Source organism: Lampris incognitus, chromosome 9, assembly GCF_029633865.1.
Source record: "Lampris incognitus isolate fLamInc1 chromosome 9, fLamInc1.hap2, whole genome shotgun sequence".
Lineage (NCBI taxonomy): Eukaryota > Metazoa > Chordata > Actinopteri > Lampriformes > Lampridae > Lampris > Lampris incognitus.
This window is the reverse complement of record NC_079219.1, coordinates 23236741-23258361: the sequence shown is the minus strand read 5'-3', so window position 1 is coordinate 23258361 and position 21621 is coordinate 23236741. Positions and strand designations below refer to the sequence as shown.

General features: G+C 44.4%; 1 protein-coding gene across 1 annotated transcript in view; it reads right to left on the bottom strand.

Moving 5' to 3' along the window:
* Positions 1 to 21621, bottom strand: part of zfpm2a (zinc finger protein, FOG family member 2a) — a 129932-nt gene that overhangs the window by 91276 nt on the left and 17035 nt on the right. The window contains exon 2 of the mRNA XM_056285988.1: positions 5660 to 5818. Within this exon, the coding sequence (XP_056141963.1) occupies positions 5660 to 5818 (159 nt within the window). The remainder of the gene's footprint in view (positions 1 to 5659; positions 5819 to 21621) is intronic.

Below are 21621 nucleotides of genomic sequence, written 5' to 3'. Positions count from 1 at the left end.
AGAACCAGAAGTAGAAGAAGAAAAATGTGATACTGAAGGGAAGTCTACAGACCTGTCCTACTTATAGTACATGAGGTCATATTGACCCAGTTTTGCTTATGCAAGTGTCTGCTTGGGCTGGCGATTTCTTTCCCCCCCTTCTTCCCTCTCCCAGTACGTTATCAGTGAACCCACTCAAAAAAATTCCCCCACTATTTATTGTTGGTCCTGGAGAACCTCTTTAGCATACTAGGCTGGTATTATGATGAGGATAACAAAGGCGTATATCAACAGTTCCTTCCAATGGAGCGGAGTTTAAAAAAAGCCGGGGAGATAACATTAAAGGCACTACCTTGATCTCAGGCGAACATGTTAAGCCCTGTAACGAAACGTATTGGAAGTGTTTAATTACAGCCCGGGAAATGAAGCTACAAGATGATTCCTTAATTAAGCAGTGATTAAGGATTTTCTGCCTTCTATCTAACACAGTTTGCAATGCATTTTAAACACAATCGCCTCGGCAACCTCACAGGGAACAATGTCACAGGGCTTTGATGAAGTTTCCCACTCAAATGTCACTAGGAAAAAGCCCCGAGAAGGCAGAAGTGCTGCACCAGCGCTCCTTTACTTACTGTACAGTTGGATTAGAGGAGCAAGTTGGAATACACAGCAATATTGAAGCCCGTCTTCATGGTTTCAGAAGGCATAGATATTTTGACCTTTCCGTTATAGAAATAGATTGATTGAGGTGCTCCATTTCATTCAGAGAGGTCTACTGTGAGTAATAAAGACTGCCTTGTTTCATCATCTGAATGGGGGCCTGCTGCAGTGTTATCAAGGGAGACAGATTGTCAATGATCATCCTCTACATTATCGGCAAGATAATAATTTACATCTGGCTCAGGTTCCCTTCGCTGTGCAATCAAATGGAGACACTTAAGGGTGAATAAGAGAGGGCTGCAGAACAGAAGGGTTGGGGAGGGCTGGGGGAGCAGGGGGGCCTGCTGGGTGCAGGGTTGGCAAGCATGCAAGAGGAGCCAGTGAGCTGTTAAAATCAGCCCTATCATTGCTCTATCAAAGGACAGCTTTCTAGCCAAATCGCAGTCACACACAGCGTGCCACACATTCAGGTCAATAAGCTTATAGGCGATTTACACAAACAACTCCTCGAGCAAGGTAGCAACAAAGTCATATTGGCTTTTCCTCTCCCTTTTAGCATTGTCTCTGCCAAGGAAGCCCTTGAAAATGTCAATCTCTTGTATGCGACTTTAAGAAGCTCAGAGCAATCTAATCCTGACCATTAAGCCTTGAGACAGGTTGCAAATGATTTAAAATGGAGTCCATGTATCTAGTGCTAACTCCTATATACAGTACAAGTGTACATTTCCACATTTTTTTCAAATTGTGCTATTACTGAACTGAGGGTTGCAAGGTTTTGGTGATGACTTGAGCCTACTGCCACAATTCTAAATTTAATTTAAATTTAAATCTTGCCAGTCTAGCATTGGAGCCATGGCAACATGTTTAAGGATCTTTTATAATGGCAATGCCCACCGACCCCCTAGCAGCGGCAGTTCTATATTGCATATTTGGTTGTTGATACAGATTATGCTGCAACAGATAAAGTCTATTGCAAGAGGCAACCTTTTTCACCAAAGTCAAGCATAGCTGTAAGACTTCTCTGCTATCTGAAAAATAGGTTTGAATTGCATGCAATTTGTGGCGGGCCGAGCACTCCAATAGAGGGAAGCTATTAGTGAAATGCCTTGCCACTGTCTCTTTAAATGCCAATAAATTCCCATCATTACAGAATCTGGCAGTTTTCCTCCCTGTCTGCAGCCTGGGCCTTTATCTCATTCTGCCTCAGTCTGCGAGCATGTAGATCTGGCCCAGTTAGATTGTCATACTTAACAAACATTAATGATTAATTTCCTCCACTGAGTCAAATGGGGCTAAAGGGATGACTCGATTCATCTTATCGCACCACAAATTAGCATTTCCCTATATTCTTCAGCATCAACTGTGCATTAAAATTCCATATTTGCCATTCTGGGCACTGGCAGCAGTGGCGAGAGAGCCAGGGAGATCTTCCCTCTCTGTTGCTCTGATTCTGATTACTTCTGTATTACACAAAGAGTGGCATAATTAATTCTGCCACTTTCTGTTTATTACTGTATGTCTCCGACTGCTGTAAGCCCAATTACTCACTGAGAGGTCCTTGTGCGGGTCAAGGTGGGTTCTTCAACTTGTTATGACAAATCCAAGCTATCCACGTCTTTGGCAGTGTTAAGATAAAGTGTTCGTCCCTGAATTTTAATTTTGTAATTTGAGTCCTTTAGGGAACATTGGCACTGTACATAAGAATGCAAATATTCATATTTAGTCATGCTAGACGTGTCGTGACTCACAAACACTCACTAGCATCAGAATCATACAATATAAACTGATGAAATTACATAATATTATTTCCAAATGGCCTTTAACATCAAGGATATGAAACACATGCCATGCAAATTTATTGTGAGGGCTGCCCTTGGAACGCATTTGTCATCCCTAACCAACTGAAGTAGCTTGCTGCAATACTGTGTGGAACAGACAACCCTATCCTTGTATTTTTCCTCACCAATAAAGAAGGAGTAGAACAGAAAGGTGAAATTTCACAATTTCAGTAAAAAAAAAAAGAAGAAGATACCATTCGGTAAATAAAAATGGACTCTCTTACAGTTATGGTGCCAGGCGTGTCAATAATAGAGTATAAAGCTTGACCATGGAGTGAGTGTATTCATCTATGTGCTCTCCACAACAAGGGCTCCATAAATGTGAGAAGGACCACAAAAAGGAAGCTGTTTGAGGAGAACATTTTCTTTTAATCGCAAGGAAAAACCAAGGTTACATCTAAGATATGTCTTTTTTTTGTCCATCCCAGTCAACTGCAAGGTGAACCCCCCCCCCCATTCCATGTACATTACGAGTTTCTTTCTTCACAGGGTTTCTGTTATTCTGTAAAGCTACTTCATTTCACACCCATGTATGTTGTTTCAGACCCATTGTGTGTGTTTTCAGTGACAAGGGCCCTCCTTCATTTCATGGCAGTTGAGGAAGTATTGCTAGAACTGTAGCCGATACACTCTCCAAATAGTGTAAGACGTAGCCACATAGCACGGGGCTTGCAGACTTTGTTGTATTATGGACGGAGCACAAAACGAGTAGTTTTTAGGGGAGTGTGCATGAGGACATTGATTGATTGACTGATTGATTGACAGTGGGGGGGGGGGGGGGCACTGGAAGAACAGCGTTGGTGACAATGCACGCAGTTTGATATCAGTGAGGTTTTTCCAAGAACTGTGATCACTTCTGTAACTAATTTGAGTTTAACTCTATAAAAGCCACACATACGCCGGAGCACAGAGTCTATGGTGATGGTTGCTAGCATCTTACACGGGACACCGATTTGAGTGCAATGAGCAACACCAAAGGCAGGTAATGGAGTCAACCGTAACCCAATGAGCTGGTTCTCAAGCCACAGGCCAAGACAGGGCCTCAAGGTGCTCTATCCACTTATCTAGAAAGCCCCTTTTCTGCAAGGGTAAGGCAAATGGCTGAGTCTTTGGTGGCATTCAACTTCTTGACCTTTGCGCCTTTAAGCGGCTTTGCTACTTCACCGCACTCTGATCAAAGTTAATAAGTGCTTCATATGTTAATGAAAATTGGTACTCCTCTTTGTGTTCCAACAGCTTTTTAATACCTATTATAGGCTGAAACTTTTAATGGAGGTTTTAGGTCCCCCTGACAAGCCCATTTCAGAGAGTGACTACATAGATACAAGGCTAAGCTAAGACCAGTGAGTCACTGCTCAGTGGAGGAACCTTACACGGGAGACCTTATTCTCCGGAAAGCAGCAGAAGATAAAGGCCATGGGATGAGTGGCTGCTTTAAAACCCACGTTCAAGTCTGCACAGGGCTAATTACAGCACACCATCACATTTGAGAGGGTTTAGTTAATCAAGGGGCTCTCTTTTTCCTCCTATAGTCGAGGAATAACACACTTAAACCATTTAATGCGACCAGGATATTGCGTCTTGTTTAATTCACAGCAGTTTCACATAAGTGGGGTAAATTTAAGCCACTCAGACATAGGTTTAAATGAGTTTTAAAGAGATCTAATTGAGGAGCGGATCATGGGGGAAATGGCTACACCTGACGATTGCACACAACTTGCTTTGAGGGAAAAAATTAAACTTGGATAGTACATCATCTGGGACTTAGCAAGAAAATGGAGACTTTGCTATGCATAGATTGAAAAAGAAAAGAAAGAAATCTGACTTGTAAGGCATGCATATGACAAGGAACAGATTACTGGTGTCACCAATAAGGAATATTTGGCATTTTGGACTGCTATTTAGTCTGACTTTATTCATAAACGTTGGAGGCTAAAAGGAGATTTTAGGCGCAGTCCCTCACATGGTCTTATCCAAGACAATGGGGATATCGTGTGGCTTCGACAAGGTTCTTTTAAGATTTTGGAAGTTGTGCTTATTCGCTTTGCCACTACCAACAATGTGTACTGCACCATCTATACTGGGTTAAGCAAATGCACAATCGTACTGTAATTTAAAGTTTGCAGGGAAACATGATGTGGGTGTACAAAGGGCGAGGAGAAAAAAGGCTTCGCTGGTAATTGCAATTTTCAAACAATTGTGCCTTTTAACTTTTCTTGAGAACAAAAGGAAAACATTGATACGATTACCAGGGCACAGCCTACCTGAAACATGAAAGATTTATTTTTCTGAAGACGTCTTCAAAAATGTAATCCCACAAGGCACATCAGTTTATAGTGTGACAAAGTGTGAAAAAAATAATTCAAACAATTTCTTTGAACGGCAAAAGGAGAGACAGGCATTTAAAGCATTGGTTCTTCATTAAAAAGTCAAATTTATGGCATTCGTGAGCCAGTGAGTGAGGGGACACCTGGGGTAGTGAAGCCGTTTCGACTGGGGGTTAGGATGGGAGGGGGGGTTGTGTGTGTGACAACTCTGTCATCTTCACACTGTAACCTGGAGCAGACCACAAATTAGCTCCTGTGATGGCAAGGTGTGACCAAAATGAAACAAACATACAAAGAAGCAATCTAATTGAAATTGAGTTCAAAGAGGACTTGGGTGCATTTGGCGCTTTATAGTCATGGGCCTCCGAGCATTAGCAGGTGCTGCTAGGTGTTCAGAGAGCTTTAGCTGGGCTCAAAGGGAAGCGCCACGCTCTCCAGTGCATTGCTGTACTGTAGCACACCTTCACAGGGCTATCACAGAGGATGAGCCAGTGTTGTGGATGCCATCTCTCTCAGATCAAACCACTGCTCTCGGGTAGATAGTGGGGATCAAATATCAAAATGGACACTTTCAACTCAAGGCGATGATGCAGGGGAGACTTTTTTTTTTTTTTTTTGGTACGGTTACATGTTCTGCCAAATTTCTTGGTGTCCAAATTTTGTTTAAAACAAGGTTTGGACATGTTGAGGAATTGTACTGCATTGGCTTAATTGTAACTTTCTTTTGATGCTTGGAATCAGGGATATTTGACCTACTGTCTCACACTGGCTAGTTCGACGTGCATCATTAAATGCTGGGGTAAAAGTATACATGATGGTAGGAGCTGTGGTTTCAAACAATTAACCGGTCCCAACCTTTGTTGCAGAAGTATTCCATATCTTCACAGCCCATGTTCTCAGACTCAAACTCCGCTGAGAAGTTTTCTTCCACCGAAAACTCGTCTTTGGCCACGAGCTCATTTTCTTCAGAGACACACTCCTCCTCCTCCTCCTCCAAACCATCCTCCAGAGGACCTGAGGGAACACACACACACACACACACACACACACACACACACACACACACACACACAGAAACACACATACATCGTATGTGCACACAAACACACACAAGTATATACAACACACACGAGTGTGCATGTGCACACACACACACACACACACACACACACACACACACACACAAATAGGGGAGATGTTCAATGGTTTCATCACATGCTTCAGGCTTTCAAGAGAAAAAAAACTTGTTTTTCCTTGTTTCCTTTTCTTGAGACACTACAGATGCAGATACAATACAGAACACAGCACTGCGCTATACTGTCTACGTTCGAACTCAGCACAGATAAAATCCAATATGAAATCAAACACAGAATGTTATCGTCCGATAGAAATTCACAAAGGTAGCTCATAATAGGTACTGAAAAAGCCTTGTGTGATTTGTTGTTTTCTGGAAAACAAGCTGACGTGCAGCCTAGGTGAGTGTTGATGTTAATCCCAATACCTGCGAAACAAAACCTCAGAGAAAGAGGGGGTGGAGGGGAAGTTCCTTTGCGGACTTTTCATACGAACATCAGCATGGTAAGAGGAAAGAAAAATACTTTTATTAATTTGTTGGCCTTATCACAGGGTACAATGTTGATTTTCCATTTACATTCCATGCCTCCAGGTAATACACCAGTACAATCTTAAAGGAGACACTTTTCCATGTGATTAATTTTTTCCCCCCTCTGTGCAATATTATTTCTTTAAATCTAAATGATTTCAGAGTTTTGCTTGTAGCTGTACATGTCTTTTCGTATTTGCATATTACCATTTTGCTTCAATCAAGGGCGTTGATGGGATTACTGTATTGCTACCTGAATTGTATTAGTTCTGAAAAAAAATCTCACCCGGTATTTGAATGATATTAACATAATGTGCATCTTGCACACCTCTCCGTCCCTCCAAAATGCATCCTCGGTGTCTCTTTACAAATTAACATTGTAAAAGAAACAGCAGAACATTCGAAGTTGATGCACACATATTCTAAAATAACACGTCCGTGGCAGTCCCACAGAAACCTGCTGCATGGAGGAAAAAAAAGTATTTTCATGCAGCAGTGATTGTGTTTAAACACACAGTGAATAATCATATCAAACGTGCTGTTGTCACCAAATGCTAGATGTGAATTCTCTCTCTCTCTCTCTCTCTCTCTCTCTCTCTCTCTCTCTCTCTCTCTCTCTCTCTCTCCCCCCCCCCTCTCTCTCCCCCTCTCTCTGCCAGTCACACATGAGCTATGTTGCAGCCTCTTGTGCATCATCCTGGTGCTCAAACAGACTAGGTACACTGATATCCTCTCAGCACCATTCACAGTGTTTGTTCTATTGAAACAGGAGTGATCCCCTCAGCTTTAATAAAGCAATAATTTCAGTTCAGAAAGTGGGGTTGGTGTGCCTCTCCGGTTTCTCTTTCTTCGCACACTGAGCCTCATAAAAGACCCCCCTGATCTCCACAAACCGCTTGCTCTTTTCATTAGTCTTATAAATTACTCCTTTGTAGAGGCCTACATCTGCAGGAGCCCTGGACATGAAAAGAATTAGCAAACATATCTCTAATAGACACTGGAGGGGGGGAAGAGCGGCGCTTTAAATTAGGATACAGTTTTATGATCTTATCTGATGCCTTCTGCTGATTCGCCGAGGAGGGAAGTGAGGCGTGAAGTGACTCGATGAGTCCCCCATCGCCAGCGATGATATTGAGAGAGATAAATATCGCGGAATCAATGGCTGATTGCATGACTGGCACTAAATGCTCCTGCCAAGGCGATTGACGACGGTGTGAAAGACGGGGGATAAACGTGTTTCTATACACACTCTGTACACATTCCATTACACAGCTGAATAAGAACTGTGTGTACAAACGATTCTTCCTTGTAGCAGGTAAATAAGGCAACACTACGGCACCAGAGAAAATAGACCTACAGTGCTGTGTGATAATAAGGGCAAAGGGAGATGGAAGATAAACTTCATGGTCAATAAGACACAAAAGATTAAGCTGATAAGATGAGATAAGAGTTGGAGTTTAATGGACTCAAAATAAGGGCATCTCAGTTCCCCCACTCCTACAGATGCTAACTAAAATGGGCCACTTTAGAACTGATAAGGATAGTCTGGGCCTTACTGAATATGGAAAAATGAAATACTCCAAAACACCGTCGGAGGCATTAAATAGACTCTGCTGGCTACTTCTTGAGGAACACGTAGATTGCCAAAGTTTCTTCGCATTCTCACATGTTTCGTTTATTATACAGTATTCATTGCATGGAGAGACCTGAAATTATTTCAGAGACAGCAATGATAAGAATAATGACTTTCTAAACGACTAGCACCACACTCCTAGCTCATTTTCTGATAGTGGCGTCCCTGCTATATTTAGTTGTGTACTGTTTAAAATCCTGTCACATTCGCTGTGTGACCCGCGCTTGTTGGTGCATTTCTATAGGCGCTGCTGACGAACGGGGCCGGAGGAATGCTGCTGCTTCACCCGCTTATCAAGCCTCCTGTGGGGTTCAGATGGCCAACGACACCTCGCCACGGAAACACACGATCTCCTTTCAAAGGCCGCTCTCATTGTACCACACAAAAAGTTTGTAATCCAAAGGAAGTGTATGACACAAAAAAAAAATCCAGTTAGAAAGATCTTTGAAATGAAAGAAGAAAGAGTAGGGCAAGGTTTGTTTGTTTTTGTTTTTGGAATAACGGCATGCTAGCAACAAGGCTATTCCCTTTTCAAAATGAAGAGGAAGTTTTGGAAAAAGTGAATCCTGAATTATCTGGCAGACTTGCATCCTTGTTTTTTTTTTCCATTTTTCTCACCAACTGTACTTGGCTAATTACCCCACTCTTCCGGGCCATCCCGCTCGCTGCTCCATCCCCCTCTGCCGATCCGGGGAGGGCTGCAGACTACCACATGCCTCCTCTGATACATGTGGAGTCGCCAGCCGCTTCATTTCACCTGACAGTGAGGAGTTTTGCCAGGGGGACGTAGCACGTGAGAGGATCAGGTTCCCCCTCCCCCCTGAATGGGTGCCCTGACTGATCAGAGGAGGTGCTATTGCAGCGGCCCGGACACATACCCACATCCGGCTTCCCACCCGCAGACCCGGCCAATTGTGTCTGCAGGTATGCCTGACCAAGCCAGAGGTAACACGGTGATTCGAACCGGCGATCGCCATGTTTGTAGGCAATGGAATAGACCGCTACGTTATCCAGATGCCCACTTGCATCCTTGCTTGAACCTCCTCTCAATCAGTACCAGAACAACCCCACAACCCTGTCACCCACACCATCCATACCAAACTGTATAACTGTATCGTCCACGTTTATCAATGTCTTCCTCTGCCGGCCGGACAGGGAAACCTCAGTTTTGTTTGACTTGCAGTGTAAGAAGCAGAATGCAGGAGCAGCCAATGCTAATAGAGACATTGGTAGCTGACTGCAGGCTTGATCACAGTGTGTCTTTTGTTCATGGCATGGCCTCTGTCTGATAGGGATCGGCCATGCGGAGTGGAGCGCCGGAGAGGAATATGGTAATGCCCCCAGAGAGTCTATAAAATGGGGTGATACTGTGGGACCATATGATGGACAGAGGATTAATGAGTCACAGTGGAAGGGGGGGGGGGCAGGGGAGAGAACAGTATGGACAGAGGTGGTGGAATGAGCATATCCTTCATGAAAATACTCTCAACAACTAGTCAGCCTGTTTCGCTGCAATTTTGCCACACAGAGCTAAAAAGAGGGGACGAGGGAGAAAAAAAAAACAGCACAGATGTGCTGACGTTGCTTTTAAAATACAAACTTTAAAGACAGATTTCCCTGTAAAAAAAAATGGTTGTGTGTGTGTGTGTGTGTGTGTGTGTGTGTGTGTGTGGGAATTGCACAAAATGAGCAACTGCTAATTTCATAGCATGCCTGCTATGTTGGGAGCTTGTGGCTGGGCTATGATAGCGATACCTCACATTATCAGCAGGCTCCACAGTGTGATGTGCAGATCACAAACCCAGCCTCCTCTATAGCTCCCTAATTAGAGGTGAGGTAATTGAATCTGACAGAACAAAGCGGCTGATCTCTATAAGCATGGAAATCATTTTTTTTCCTCCCACCTATACGGTTTTTCATCCAAAAGGTCCATTGAAAATGTGTCCAAGCTGGCCTGGGGATAAAATGTAGCACCTGAGACTCAACTTGAATGCATAATGCATGCCCTAAAATCCAACAAGGCCACACGGCTCTGCTCCTGCCAACTCCACTCCCTGTGACTGGCCCTTTGTGCCACCGCTGATTCCGGGCCTTCCAGACCTTCCATGTTAAAACACACACACACGCACACGATCTCTCTCTCTCTCCCTGCAGGACTCTCTTAACTTATGCAAGGAGGAAATATCGAAATATAGACTTTGTCTCGAGTTACAAAGCGGCTGCTGTGCTCATTGCTTCGCTGGATGTATATACAGCGTGAACCCCTGTGAACAGGTAGACTTGAATACACATCCATGTGTTTACCCATGCAGCGGACGAAAAATGACAGACACTCGCTCTCTGACAGCAAAAGCATGAAAAAGAGGAAGAAAAAACCAGAAGAAGAGTTTTGCCCGCTCTTGCAGGAGTGGGCTCGGGTAGTCTGAGAGGGTAAAGGGAAGAAGAAAATGGGAGGAGGCATGGGGGAGAGTGGGGAGTGGGGGGGTGGTGATACTCTGCTGTTCTCTCCTCAGCTCTCTAATGACCTTTGGGAAGCTGCAGGCTCCCTCAGTCTTGGAGGAGACCGAGTGTATATGTTACAGAGCTCAAGCTTCTAATTTAATCCTTGATCACTGTAATAAAATAGATACCATTTACGCAATCCTTAATAGCATTATGTGCTACAGAAACCCTCAAAGGATTTTTTTTTTTACATTTCAAGCACTTTTTATACCACATAGATCCAAAGCACAAAAAAAAAGAGAGCTGAATGAAAGCCTGGTCTCAAGTTATACTATATTCTGTGATCAAACTAAATGCGGAGCTAATGCGACAACATCAGTCAAAAATGAATTACCATTTATATTTTTGATGCTGATGAGTCGCTTCGCTTGTGTGTATGTGTTTGTTTTGGGAGCATGTTTGCATGGGTATTTTGTGTGTGTGTGTGTGTGCGCGCGCGCGCGCGCGTGTGTGTGTGTGTTGGGAGGAGCGCCGAACAGCTTCAGTGGAGACTGATGTGTTCTCATAGCTGCTGTCTGTGACCAAGAATAAGCAATGCTATTGTTTAACTTGATTTTCCGGTTGCTAAGCAATGTAATTCTGGTGATTAGAAATGGCTGCGTTCCTAAATTCGGGCACTTACAATCAACAGTCAACAAACTGCTTCAAAACTCAGCACCAACGCACGCCTGGAAAATTGTGGTGAAAAAAAAAAGAGGGAGGGAGGGAGGGAAGGGTGGAAGCTGAATAAACACATTCACATACATGCGCAAAGTGCCCCTCCCCGCCCGCCCTGCATATCTGCACACCCCTCTCAGCGAGGCTGTGGCACCACAAATGACAAGGCAGTGCATTTTGATGACATCATCGGTGTAGATGGCCCACTGAGTTTACGTTACTATAAATTCATGGTTCACAGAATAAGACTGAAACACACCCACTGGCTGGGATGACAAAAACTCTATCAGTATCACTATTAGTTAATCCCTCGTGACAAGCTCATGAGAGATGAAGAACACTGTTTTATTTTTCATAGATGTGGATTTATGGGGGTTTTTTTGTTTGTTTTTTTTTGCAAATGCTGTTAAGTTAATTCTGTTGAGTATCTTACTCCAATCAGACACAACATTGGATCCCAGCATGTTTACAGAGCAGCAAAGTTCTGTGTTGTCAAGCCCAGTGTTTCTGTAAGGACTGTTGAAGGGGAATAACACACTCTTACTTCTTTATCCAATGAATTTGAATTGGAATAGCATGAAAACATGCTGGCATTTGACTATGCCATTAAAATGCTGGAGGCACCTCTGAGCGTGCTGGAAGGCTTCAGCAGATGCCAGCCAGTTTCTCTGTGGAGTTAGCTGGGTCCTGCCTCACTTTGCTGCTTCTACTCGTCTCTCCTGACTCCACAAACTCGCACACTCGCATGCAAACACACGCATGCAGCACGCACACAGCGACGCATGCTTGCACACTTCCAAACACACACACACACACACAAAATGTCATGCCAGGACAATGTCTGCTCATAAAAGTCTAGCAAATAAAAACGAAGCAGCACCCAGGGGTAAGTTAAAGCATGTTACATTCACTGGGCGGGGTGGTGGGGGAGGAACTGGTCTTGCAGGGTACAATAGAATAAAATGGGGTGGGCGTCCAGGTAGCGTAGTGGTCTATTCTGTTGCCTACCAACACGGGGATCGCAGGTTCGAATCCCCGTGTTACCTCCGGCTTCGCCGGCGTGCCTACAAACACAATTGGCCGTGTCTGCGGGTGGGAAGCCGGATGTGGGTATGTGTTGTGGTTGCTGCAATAGCGCCTCCTCTGGTCAGTCCGAGCACTTGTTCGGGGGGGGGGGGTGGATAGCTTGATCCTCCCATGCACTACGTCCCCCTGGCATAACTCCTCACTGTCAGGTGAAAAGAAGCGGCCGGCGACGCCACGTGTATTGGCGGAGGCATGTAGTCGTCTGCAGCCCTCCCCGGATTAACAGAGGGGGTGGAGCAGCGACCGGAACAGCTTGGAAGAGTGGGGTAATTGGCCGGATACAATTAGGGAGAAAAAGGGTGGAGGGGGGGGGACAAAAAAAGGAATAAAACAGGGTAAAACACCATTTACTCCCACTGTATTTATGACATATTCAAAACTTGCAACCCCTCTGGCTGAGTGATTTATTAGCTTGATTATGTTCCTTACTAAGGAAATAAAAATTAACCACGTGCCACAACACTGGACATGACAGCTAAGACAAAGCAGGTAAAATATGTAGGGTCTTAATTACTGGTTTATAAGCATGCTTTTCACCACAATGTTCACTTTTAATGAAGCCATTGAGTGAGGCTCCTCCAGGGAGCTATCATGGTTAAGTGGGGGCATCCATCTTCAGCCATAGGCTCGCCATAGCTGTCTCTCACCTTATATTGGATTACTTTATCTCCACTAAGTCTGTTAGAGGGTGGTAAGTGTGACCAAAAAAAGACTTCTCTCTGCTAACTAACTCACATTAGTTTGATGAAGGTGAGGGGATCTGATACTGTAACGTCAAGAAATTCAGTTAGTTAATACAATAAACTTGACACAAATGTTTTTTTTTTAGGTTAGACAGCAATATTAACTATTCAGCGCACTGTGTTTGCGTAAAGTTAAAACAGCACTGGTCTAAATACTAAAATTAGCTTTTAAGTCGGCCATCATCATCATCATCATTATTTCTAAGAATTTAGAGGCAGGCATTCAGAAAGCAAAATAATTATAGTATCAAATAATGTAGATAAAACAATACTTTTCATCCTGGAATAGCTGTGAACTGGATATATCTAAGATGTCATTTTCATTGCAGCATAATGAAAGATGGGGGTGGGGTGGGGGGGTTCCCTTTACAAAAAAAAATCTTCATTAATTCAATTCTAATTTGCCTCTGGTTCCCATTTCTACTATTGATAGTTCCACTTCTTAATGCCTCGGATAAGGGGGGGGGGGGTCCGTGCAATAAGTCAGTCGAGACTGTGAGCAGCAGATATGATCTAAATATTACCAATGCCAAAAGAAGTGTGAAGACTGATGAACATTTCAAAAGCACAATTCTTTATGGATCAGCTAAATCTTTTCCACTTTTTAATTAAAAGTAAAGAAAATAGAAGTTAATTATCCTGTAAAGATTAGCTGGTGGGCATCTTTCTGTAAATTAGTTCTAATTAAAAGGAAATTGTCAAATGACATTCAAAGCACTGTCCTTTAAAACACAGACCGAGATGGTCCACCCCCCCACCCCACCCCACCCCCACGCCTCCCTCCTAATTCTTGATCTGGTCATGTGAAGCTTCTTGCAGGAAGATTAGGATTCCGCCAGTGCTTTAGACACAGAGAGCACACTCCCTGCTCCCTGGATAGCAGGCCTCTAGCACACAGCTGAGCACAGCTGTGTGTGTGTGTGTGTGTGTGTGTGTGTGTGTGTGTGTGTGTGTGTGTGTGTGTGTGTGTGTGTGTGTGTGTGTGTGTGTGTGTGTGTGTGTGTGTGTGTGTGTGTGTGCAGGGGGGGAGGATGGGGGCAATTGCAATTGGAGATACTGGAGAATTATCCACATTAGTACATGACTGTATTGTTTGTCTGCTTGGGCTAACGCGCCACTCCTTTGCGCACTTCAAGCGCAGACAAACACCACAAACACACAGAGACAGAAGCTCCCTGAGTGCTATCGTGTGAGATGATCGTCTACCGGCAAACAACAAAAACAGTTATCCATTTGCTTATTCATTTTCCCTTGTGTGCTGCTACTGTACCATCTGATGTGGGATGGAGACGATGCAGATTTCACATGGATTTCATCATTCTTTGTCTGTCTGTCTATCTGTTTGTCTGTCTGTCTATCTGCGTGTGTGGCTCGTACCCCACTCCCCGAGTCGCGTCCCACAAAATTCCTGCAGTCTCCTGACAGAGGACGGGGGTGAACGGCGCCGAAGTCCCTCCATCTGCTCCAGCTAATGATGTTGCCTTCCCTGGCCTGGAGGGGAACAGCGCGAGGGAGATTTACACCCATAATACCCCTAGGGCCCCGGAGCCGTGCAGCGCTCTCGAACACCGTCACTCCATCACTCTCTCTATGATAGCTGGCAGAGCAGGTAACAATGGACCGGCAATGATGTCTTTTTGTATTACTGACAAGTGCCTTATTTGGTTGACATAACCTTCCACAGTGTCTGAGGAGTGGCACTGAGCACACAGTAAAATGGATGACAGCTAAACCGCCGAGACATTGTTAAGTTGCAGCAATCGCGCTGCACCGTTTCTTCTTCTTTTTTCATATCCAGCGGTGGCGTCTACAGCACGAGGCAGCCGGAAAAAAAAATGGATGTGGGAGAGGTGGCATCTTTTGAGACGAACTAATTGCAACGATGACGAGAAGAGAAATCAGGTATCGCAGTGAATTGAGGTGAACCGAGTTGCCTTTCCCCATTACTCCATTATGTGGGTTTATAAGCTGCAATTACCCTCCAATTTGAGAACTTTAGACCCACTTTAAAGCTCTTTGCGGGACTGGCCTTGACATCTATCTCCTGAAACAAGTGATTTAAATAGTGGGAGGCAGAGGGAGAAAAACTGTGTGAGAGAGAGAGACAGCGAGAGAGGGAGGAATAGAGAGAGGACATGGGAGAGAGAGAGAGAGAGAGCGAGAAGGAGAGACAGAAAGACAGAAAGAGAGGCAGAGAAGGAGAAACCCAGGCAGGGGAGGGATGTGGAGAGCTACGCTCCTCAGGGATTGAGTGTTCACACACAGTAAATGGAAGTGGCACTGTTCTGACCTTTGAGCTGAAGCATACGAGTGAAGTGAAGGCGCTGTCAAAATATTGCTTCAGAAATGACAATCCACCCCGCCATTCCCAAGACTTGACATGGCAGGCAAGTGGAGAACCGTAACCTGCTGATCCCGACATTACAAATGAGGGGATTATCATGACAACAAACCACCGCTTGACATACTGCATACCCTAAAGATATTCTGGCATTACCCCATATTATCAGGAATGTCCAACAGAGATAGCCCATGATGGCACTTGGAGCAGCAACCCAAATCAGAACAAAGACCGGCATCGTTGATAGAATATCTAATTCGAATATTTCCAAAACATTTTTTTTTACGAAATAACTTACATTTTGAATTAGCATCAACGCATTATTTGCACCGCTGACATCTTTGTAATCCCCGGCACTACACTTCTTTGCACGGATACTGAACTCCGGATTCAGTTGCAGAGCAGCAACCCCCTACCCCCCCCACCTCCATTTAAAGCCATGTAATACTCAAGTCCACAGAGAATAACTCAATTGTAAAGAATACCAAAATATCACAAGCAAATTACTAGTGCTCAGAGAGGAAGCTTGGGAGGAACAAAGACAGGCAGCCATAATTATATCTTGGCGTGTATAGCATGTCAATGGGCCACCTTCGTTCTAGAGGGCATTCCCCTGGGCCCCTCAGGCATCAAAATGATGTCCAAATTATTTTGTGCTCTATTGCAGCATGACGCGATTATCATATTTACTGGTGGTGCATTATGACAACATTGATGTTTACACCTGTCTCCGTTAGAAGGCAAGGTTTACACTCTGTAATTTAGCAAATGTACAGTATGCATATGAGCTTGTTGGCAGGGATTTAAATTAGGTCAGAAATGGAATACATCAATAGCAACCCATATGTGCATCTTTCTTTTTCTTTCCTCCTCCCCTCCCCTCCCCTGCCTTCTTTGCTCTGAAGCTTGGCGATGAAGCAGCTTGACGACTGCAGAAGTGTGATATGTGCAAATCACATTTGCAGATGAGCTTGAAACTCCCTTTTAATATTCAGATATCAGACATCCCGCACTGAGAAGCCCGCTAAGAAGCGATTCGGGGGAGAAAGGCAAGATCCGCGTCATTAAGGGAATCGTTAAAGGCTCGGTTTACATTTTACATATTTCACCAAAATGCACGACCAAGTAAAAACATCACGAGTAATCTGTGATAACAATGCAAATTTTTTGTCGGAAAGTGCACGGAGATTCTGTCAAAAACCCAAAGTCGTTGCTCAGGTCTTTCTTATTATTCTGGCTTAACATCCTCAGCTTATTGGGCTTTGATTTCTTCCTTTTTTTCCCTCCTCTCTGAGAAGTCACACAGGCTCTTGAAGTCAAAGCTGGTGATAGCTACGTTTGCCACGAGGCATAGGAACACGTGTCACTATATCCTGCCAATAGCTCATCAAACAAACACAGCAGCGGATGGATGGATGGATAGATGGATGGATGGATGGATGGATGGATGGATGGATGGATGGATGGATGGATGGATGGATGAATGGATGGATGGATGGATGGATGTCTGCCTGTCAGGACACCCAAACAGCATCCGCTCTGCCATACAGACCCTTCCAGACTCCAGCTTACGAGCTCCTTACACAGCGACAGAAAACACAGCCTACCCCGCCATCATATTCTCTTCAGGAACTAAACATGGGGACAACAACGCCACCACAAGGTTACGTTTTGTTCTGTTTTCCTTTTCTTTTTTTTTTCTTCTTGCACCTGCCCCTTTGTGGCGTACAGTAGCTTTCTAACAATAATTTCTCTTTACGCTTTACGGCTTCAACTTTTTCATTGGATGATAGAACATAGCCCCGGCAATTTTCCCCTTCCTCCTTCATTTCCCCATGTCTTAGCCCTGCGCCAAATTTGTCTCTGTGCCATTTTAATTACAGCCAAGGCAATCTTTATGGTGGTATTCTGCGAGAACACCAATCTGCAAAAAAGGTGATAAGTAGAACTGCCACCCAGCTTTGGTATCAGTAATAAACAGACACTTAATTGAATAATTTGACCTAAGAGGCTGATCCTGGGAAATAGCAAGTTGGAAAGAAATTATTTTGAATATTGAAGACAGTTTAGTGTTTTGCATGATGCCTGCAGTAGGAAAAACCACAGTGGATTTGGCTGGTTGCCCACCGACTCGCCATTGTGGGCCATGGTGAGTCTTTACAAAACAGATAAGTGAGCATTTGGTATCCTGGAAGCACTGAGGTATGTGTGCGTGTGTGTGCATGTGCATGCGTGCTTGCGTGTGTGTGTGTGTGTGCGTGCGCCGGCGCGTGTGCATCTAAGTATGTGAGTGTGTCCATGTGTGTATTAGAGCCTGCTGTGTATGTATTTGTCTGTGTGTGCCTGTGTAGTACATGTACTCGGGGGAGGGTGAGAAGTATGAAGTGTGCCCACTCCAGGTCCAGCTCCAGCCACCAGCCACACGGGCACTTCCCCCTGGACCCCCCCCCCATCCCCCCACCCCCACGCGCTAGCTTTCTGCAGAGCCTTAGAGACAATGACTCCCAGTCCCTTCCTGTTTAAGGATAGCTGTCAGAGGATGATGGCTCAGATTCAACACTGCAGCAGGTTTGCACAGAGCTCTCTGATAAAAATGGAAAGAAGCCTCCTCTCTCTCTCTCTCTCTCTCTCTCTCTCTCCCTCTCTGTCTTTCATATTCTCTCTCTCTCTCCCTCGCTTGCTCAACCCCCCCCCCCCCATTCCACAGTTCAACACTGATTTGACTGCTAGCATAATTTTGCAGAGGAGAGTATTTGCAGATGCAGCAGAGTTATCAATCCGAACAGACACACAATCCGGGTCCAATGTCACTTCTCCTCATTATGTTAATGGTTAATACATGCAAATGAAAACATTCCAGCAATTTGATTTCTTTGAAGATAGTTTGCATATTGTCTTAGCCATAATGATGGTACACTTTCTCCACAGCTTCGATTTATGCAAGGCTAGTTAGTTCATTTTTATCAGCTCTGAGTTCATTTCTAGGGCTACTGGAATGTGTTTTCCCCTTCCCCTCACTATTTAACTAATTAGGATTCAGGTACCATAAGCAGATTTTTCACGCTATTGGTGTTTTTCTTAATTAAGAAACAAATGAATTCTCCCCAGCAAAATAGATGGAACAACGGGATAGGGTGCCAGGGGCCAGATGCGGCGTTTCTTAATTAGAAGTCACTCCATTGTCTGAGGTTTTTTAATGAAGCTCCAATCTAAATGGATATCAAAAAAGCTTCTAGAGAAGAAAAAACACACAGGCGCGCGCACACACACACACACACACACACACACACACACACACACACACACACACACTGGCCATTTAAAATAATAAGGAAACAAAAGATAATGAAAGACAAAAGATATGAACTGCCAGCCCCGGCTCACACCTTCGGTTCAAAGAATGCGGTGCTCGTCACCTCTGGATGAGGCCTATTTAAACACCCCCCCCTTCCCTCCAGCCATGTCTAATGTTCTGCCAAGCCGATGCAAAAAAACACTCTCTTTTTAAGTTCTCATCAAAGGTGGAAGTTTCATTACCCCTGTGGATGGTTATCAAATAACCATTTCTGAGAAACTGTTGCAGCTGTCAGTTTTTCTGTCCTAGCCCCGGACGACAAAAATACACAAGACTTGTGGGACACAAAGATTATCATATCAATGTCATTGTGACGCAGCGACGTTTTGGGAGTTGAAGGCTTTCACAAATTCCTAATTAGCAGGTGCAAATCGCTGCCTCGACTCAACGTACACGACGGAAACGGCGAAAAGAGTTGCACGAGTAGACGTGTGGCACTGGCATATACGATGTAATGTCAAAAACAACAACAACAAAAAGAAACAACAACATCAAATAGTGAACAAAAGAAAAACTTCTCCCTCTGTTTTGAAGCTGAACTGTGAGAGGAATTTCTGTGAAGGCTCAATCGCTTCGGTCAGCCTCGCTGATGCTGCTGTGTCGGTGGCTCAAGGCGATAACATCGGGGGCTGCGTTTGACTGAAATAAAAACCGTAGCATGCCCATATGTGCTGCCAAGCCCATCAGTTCTTCAGACGGCATGGCTTAGAAGCTCCCAGAGGATGGGCCAGTGCCCACTGATACGGACCCAGCAACCATCTTGTCAAGGCCAAGTATCCCCGTGCCTAGGGGCTGTGCCATCAATGCCACGACTTGTGCCAGGCTGGATCCTACCCAGCAATCCATTTCAAAGGCTTTTTCATGGATCAGGTATGCAGTGTGATTTTCCTTTCCCTTTGTAATGTGCCGTGTCAAAGGCGAGCTGGGCTGACTTTATTGTCATATACTAGTCCACCCCCACCCCCCGCCTTTCATTTGGGAAGGACACATAATTGATTTCTGACTTTACAAATGTCAAGTTGGAAGAGATGAGAAAAAAAAATGTCCAAAAACCAACGGGGCAATATGGCCGAGTTGATCCGGGTAGTATTTGGTGTCTTTTCATTTGAGAAGTCACTCATTTAATCAGTGGTAAGCAAACGCACAATTATCTATATCCCCCACCCCCAAGGATTTCCTTAAGTGAGCAGCTTTTCATGATGCTCACTGAGGAATACGGGTCAACAAATCAGCAACCTGTGTTTTAACTCTTTGCTTTTAAACAGCATATGATGAATAAACCAACGTAAACAATAGGAAAACAGAATTACTTCGCTAATAGCACGTGCAGGCCAATCAGAAAAGGACACAAGAAACCATCAACACACAACGACAACAACAAAAACTAGCTTGTCGTATTCAAATGAATTTCTCCTCACAGCACACAGGTACACAGAGTGCAAACTGGATCTTATTAAGGGAGTAACTTCCTTATTAAAAAGTCACATTTTTTTAAATACCTCCACTTATCCACAAATTACCATAATCCTCTGGCTGTTCACTCATGTGCTCTCGCTCATTTGGAGCATTACTTGTTTATTTATATCTGTGAATGAGATTAGAGGGGAAGATTACCCAGCGCAGACACATGAATAGCGATCAAAGACTGGAGGATAATGTAAGTCTTTCAGTGATTGCTCAGCTCTTTTCAAATCTGCCGGTGGAGTATTAGAACAATGCGAGTGGCTGTGCTCCATACAGTGTGACAACAATAATACAAGATCCTCAGGGAGTGAACCACATGTAAACACTCCAGATGAACACGCGCGCTACACTACTGCGAGTGTCCTCTAATGCAGGGGAAATTAGCTTTGATCCCGATGAAGGGACAACAGGGCAGCAATCGACTCAATGGGATGACATCACTCGTCTGACATGACTGTACACGGCGGCACGTGTCGCTCAGTATCTCCGCAAGGTGTTTTTTTCTTTTTAAAAAAAAAATTTTTTTATAGCAGGCTCAAGCAGGAAAACATTGGCTGAGAGTAAACAGGCACGATGTCTCTGCGATTATTAGACGCAAACGTGAACAAAAAATATGACACCCTCCCATCCGGCTGATTTATGAGCAGCGTTATGACAAGTGAATTGTGACCAGCCTTCTGTCTGTCCATGCTGCACACGTTGGGAGGAAGCAGCGGTCTGTCCAATTACCAGTGGCAGGAAGGAGAAACCTGTCACATGAGTATTGTTACAAAGAAAAGGACGGCTGGGCGAAGGAGTTAACAGTGAATGTGGTGATTTCTGTCATAACAACACCGACACAAATCCCAGTGTCTTAGGGGGAGAAAAAAAATTATCAGCATGCATTTCTACAAACAAAACAAAAAAACGACAAACTTTGGGCAGAGAATTTATCGGCGGCTGCAAATGAAGCGACGGATCTTAGGACCGGTTGCCTAATTATTTATCCTGTTGGCTTTATGGCTCTCATTAATTTCCCTCCCAACTCTCTTTACCTTCTATTGAAAGTCTGGAGTCAACCTGCATCTGGTGCTGATAACGCCGGGGTCTAAGCAGCCTCAGCCTCCCCTCTCACCCTCCCACCCACCCACACCAAGGAGCACTCTTTCATACAGACCCACTGGATAACAGCATTAGAAGCAGCACTCTGCCTCGCATCCACCAAGACGCACTTGCACACGTATGAAGCCTTGCGGTGGGACGTTTGTTGAGCTGTCTCTCAATTCGGTGCATTTTATGATGAGCTTACCCAACGCAAGAGCAAAGGAGGGGGAAAGAAAATGTAAGGGAGACTTAGAAACGTAAATTGGACATTGGTAGGTACATAACGTGACCATTTCATTGTTGCCTGGAGTTTGTTGCAGACTGGTACCGCCTTTGCTCCCAGCTGATCA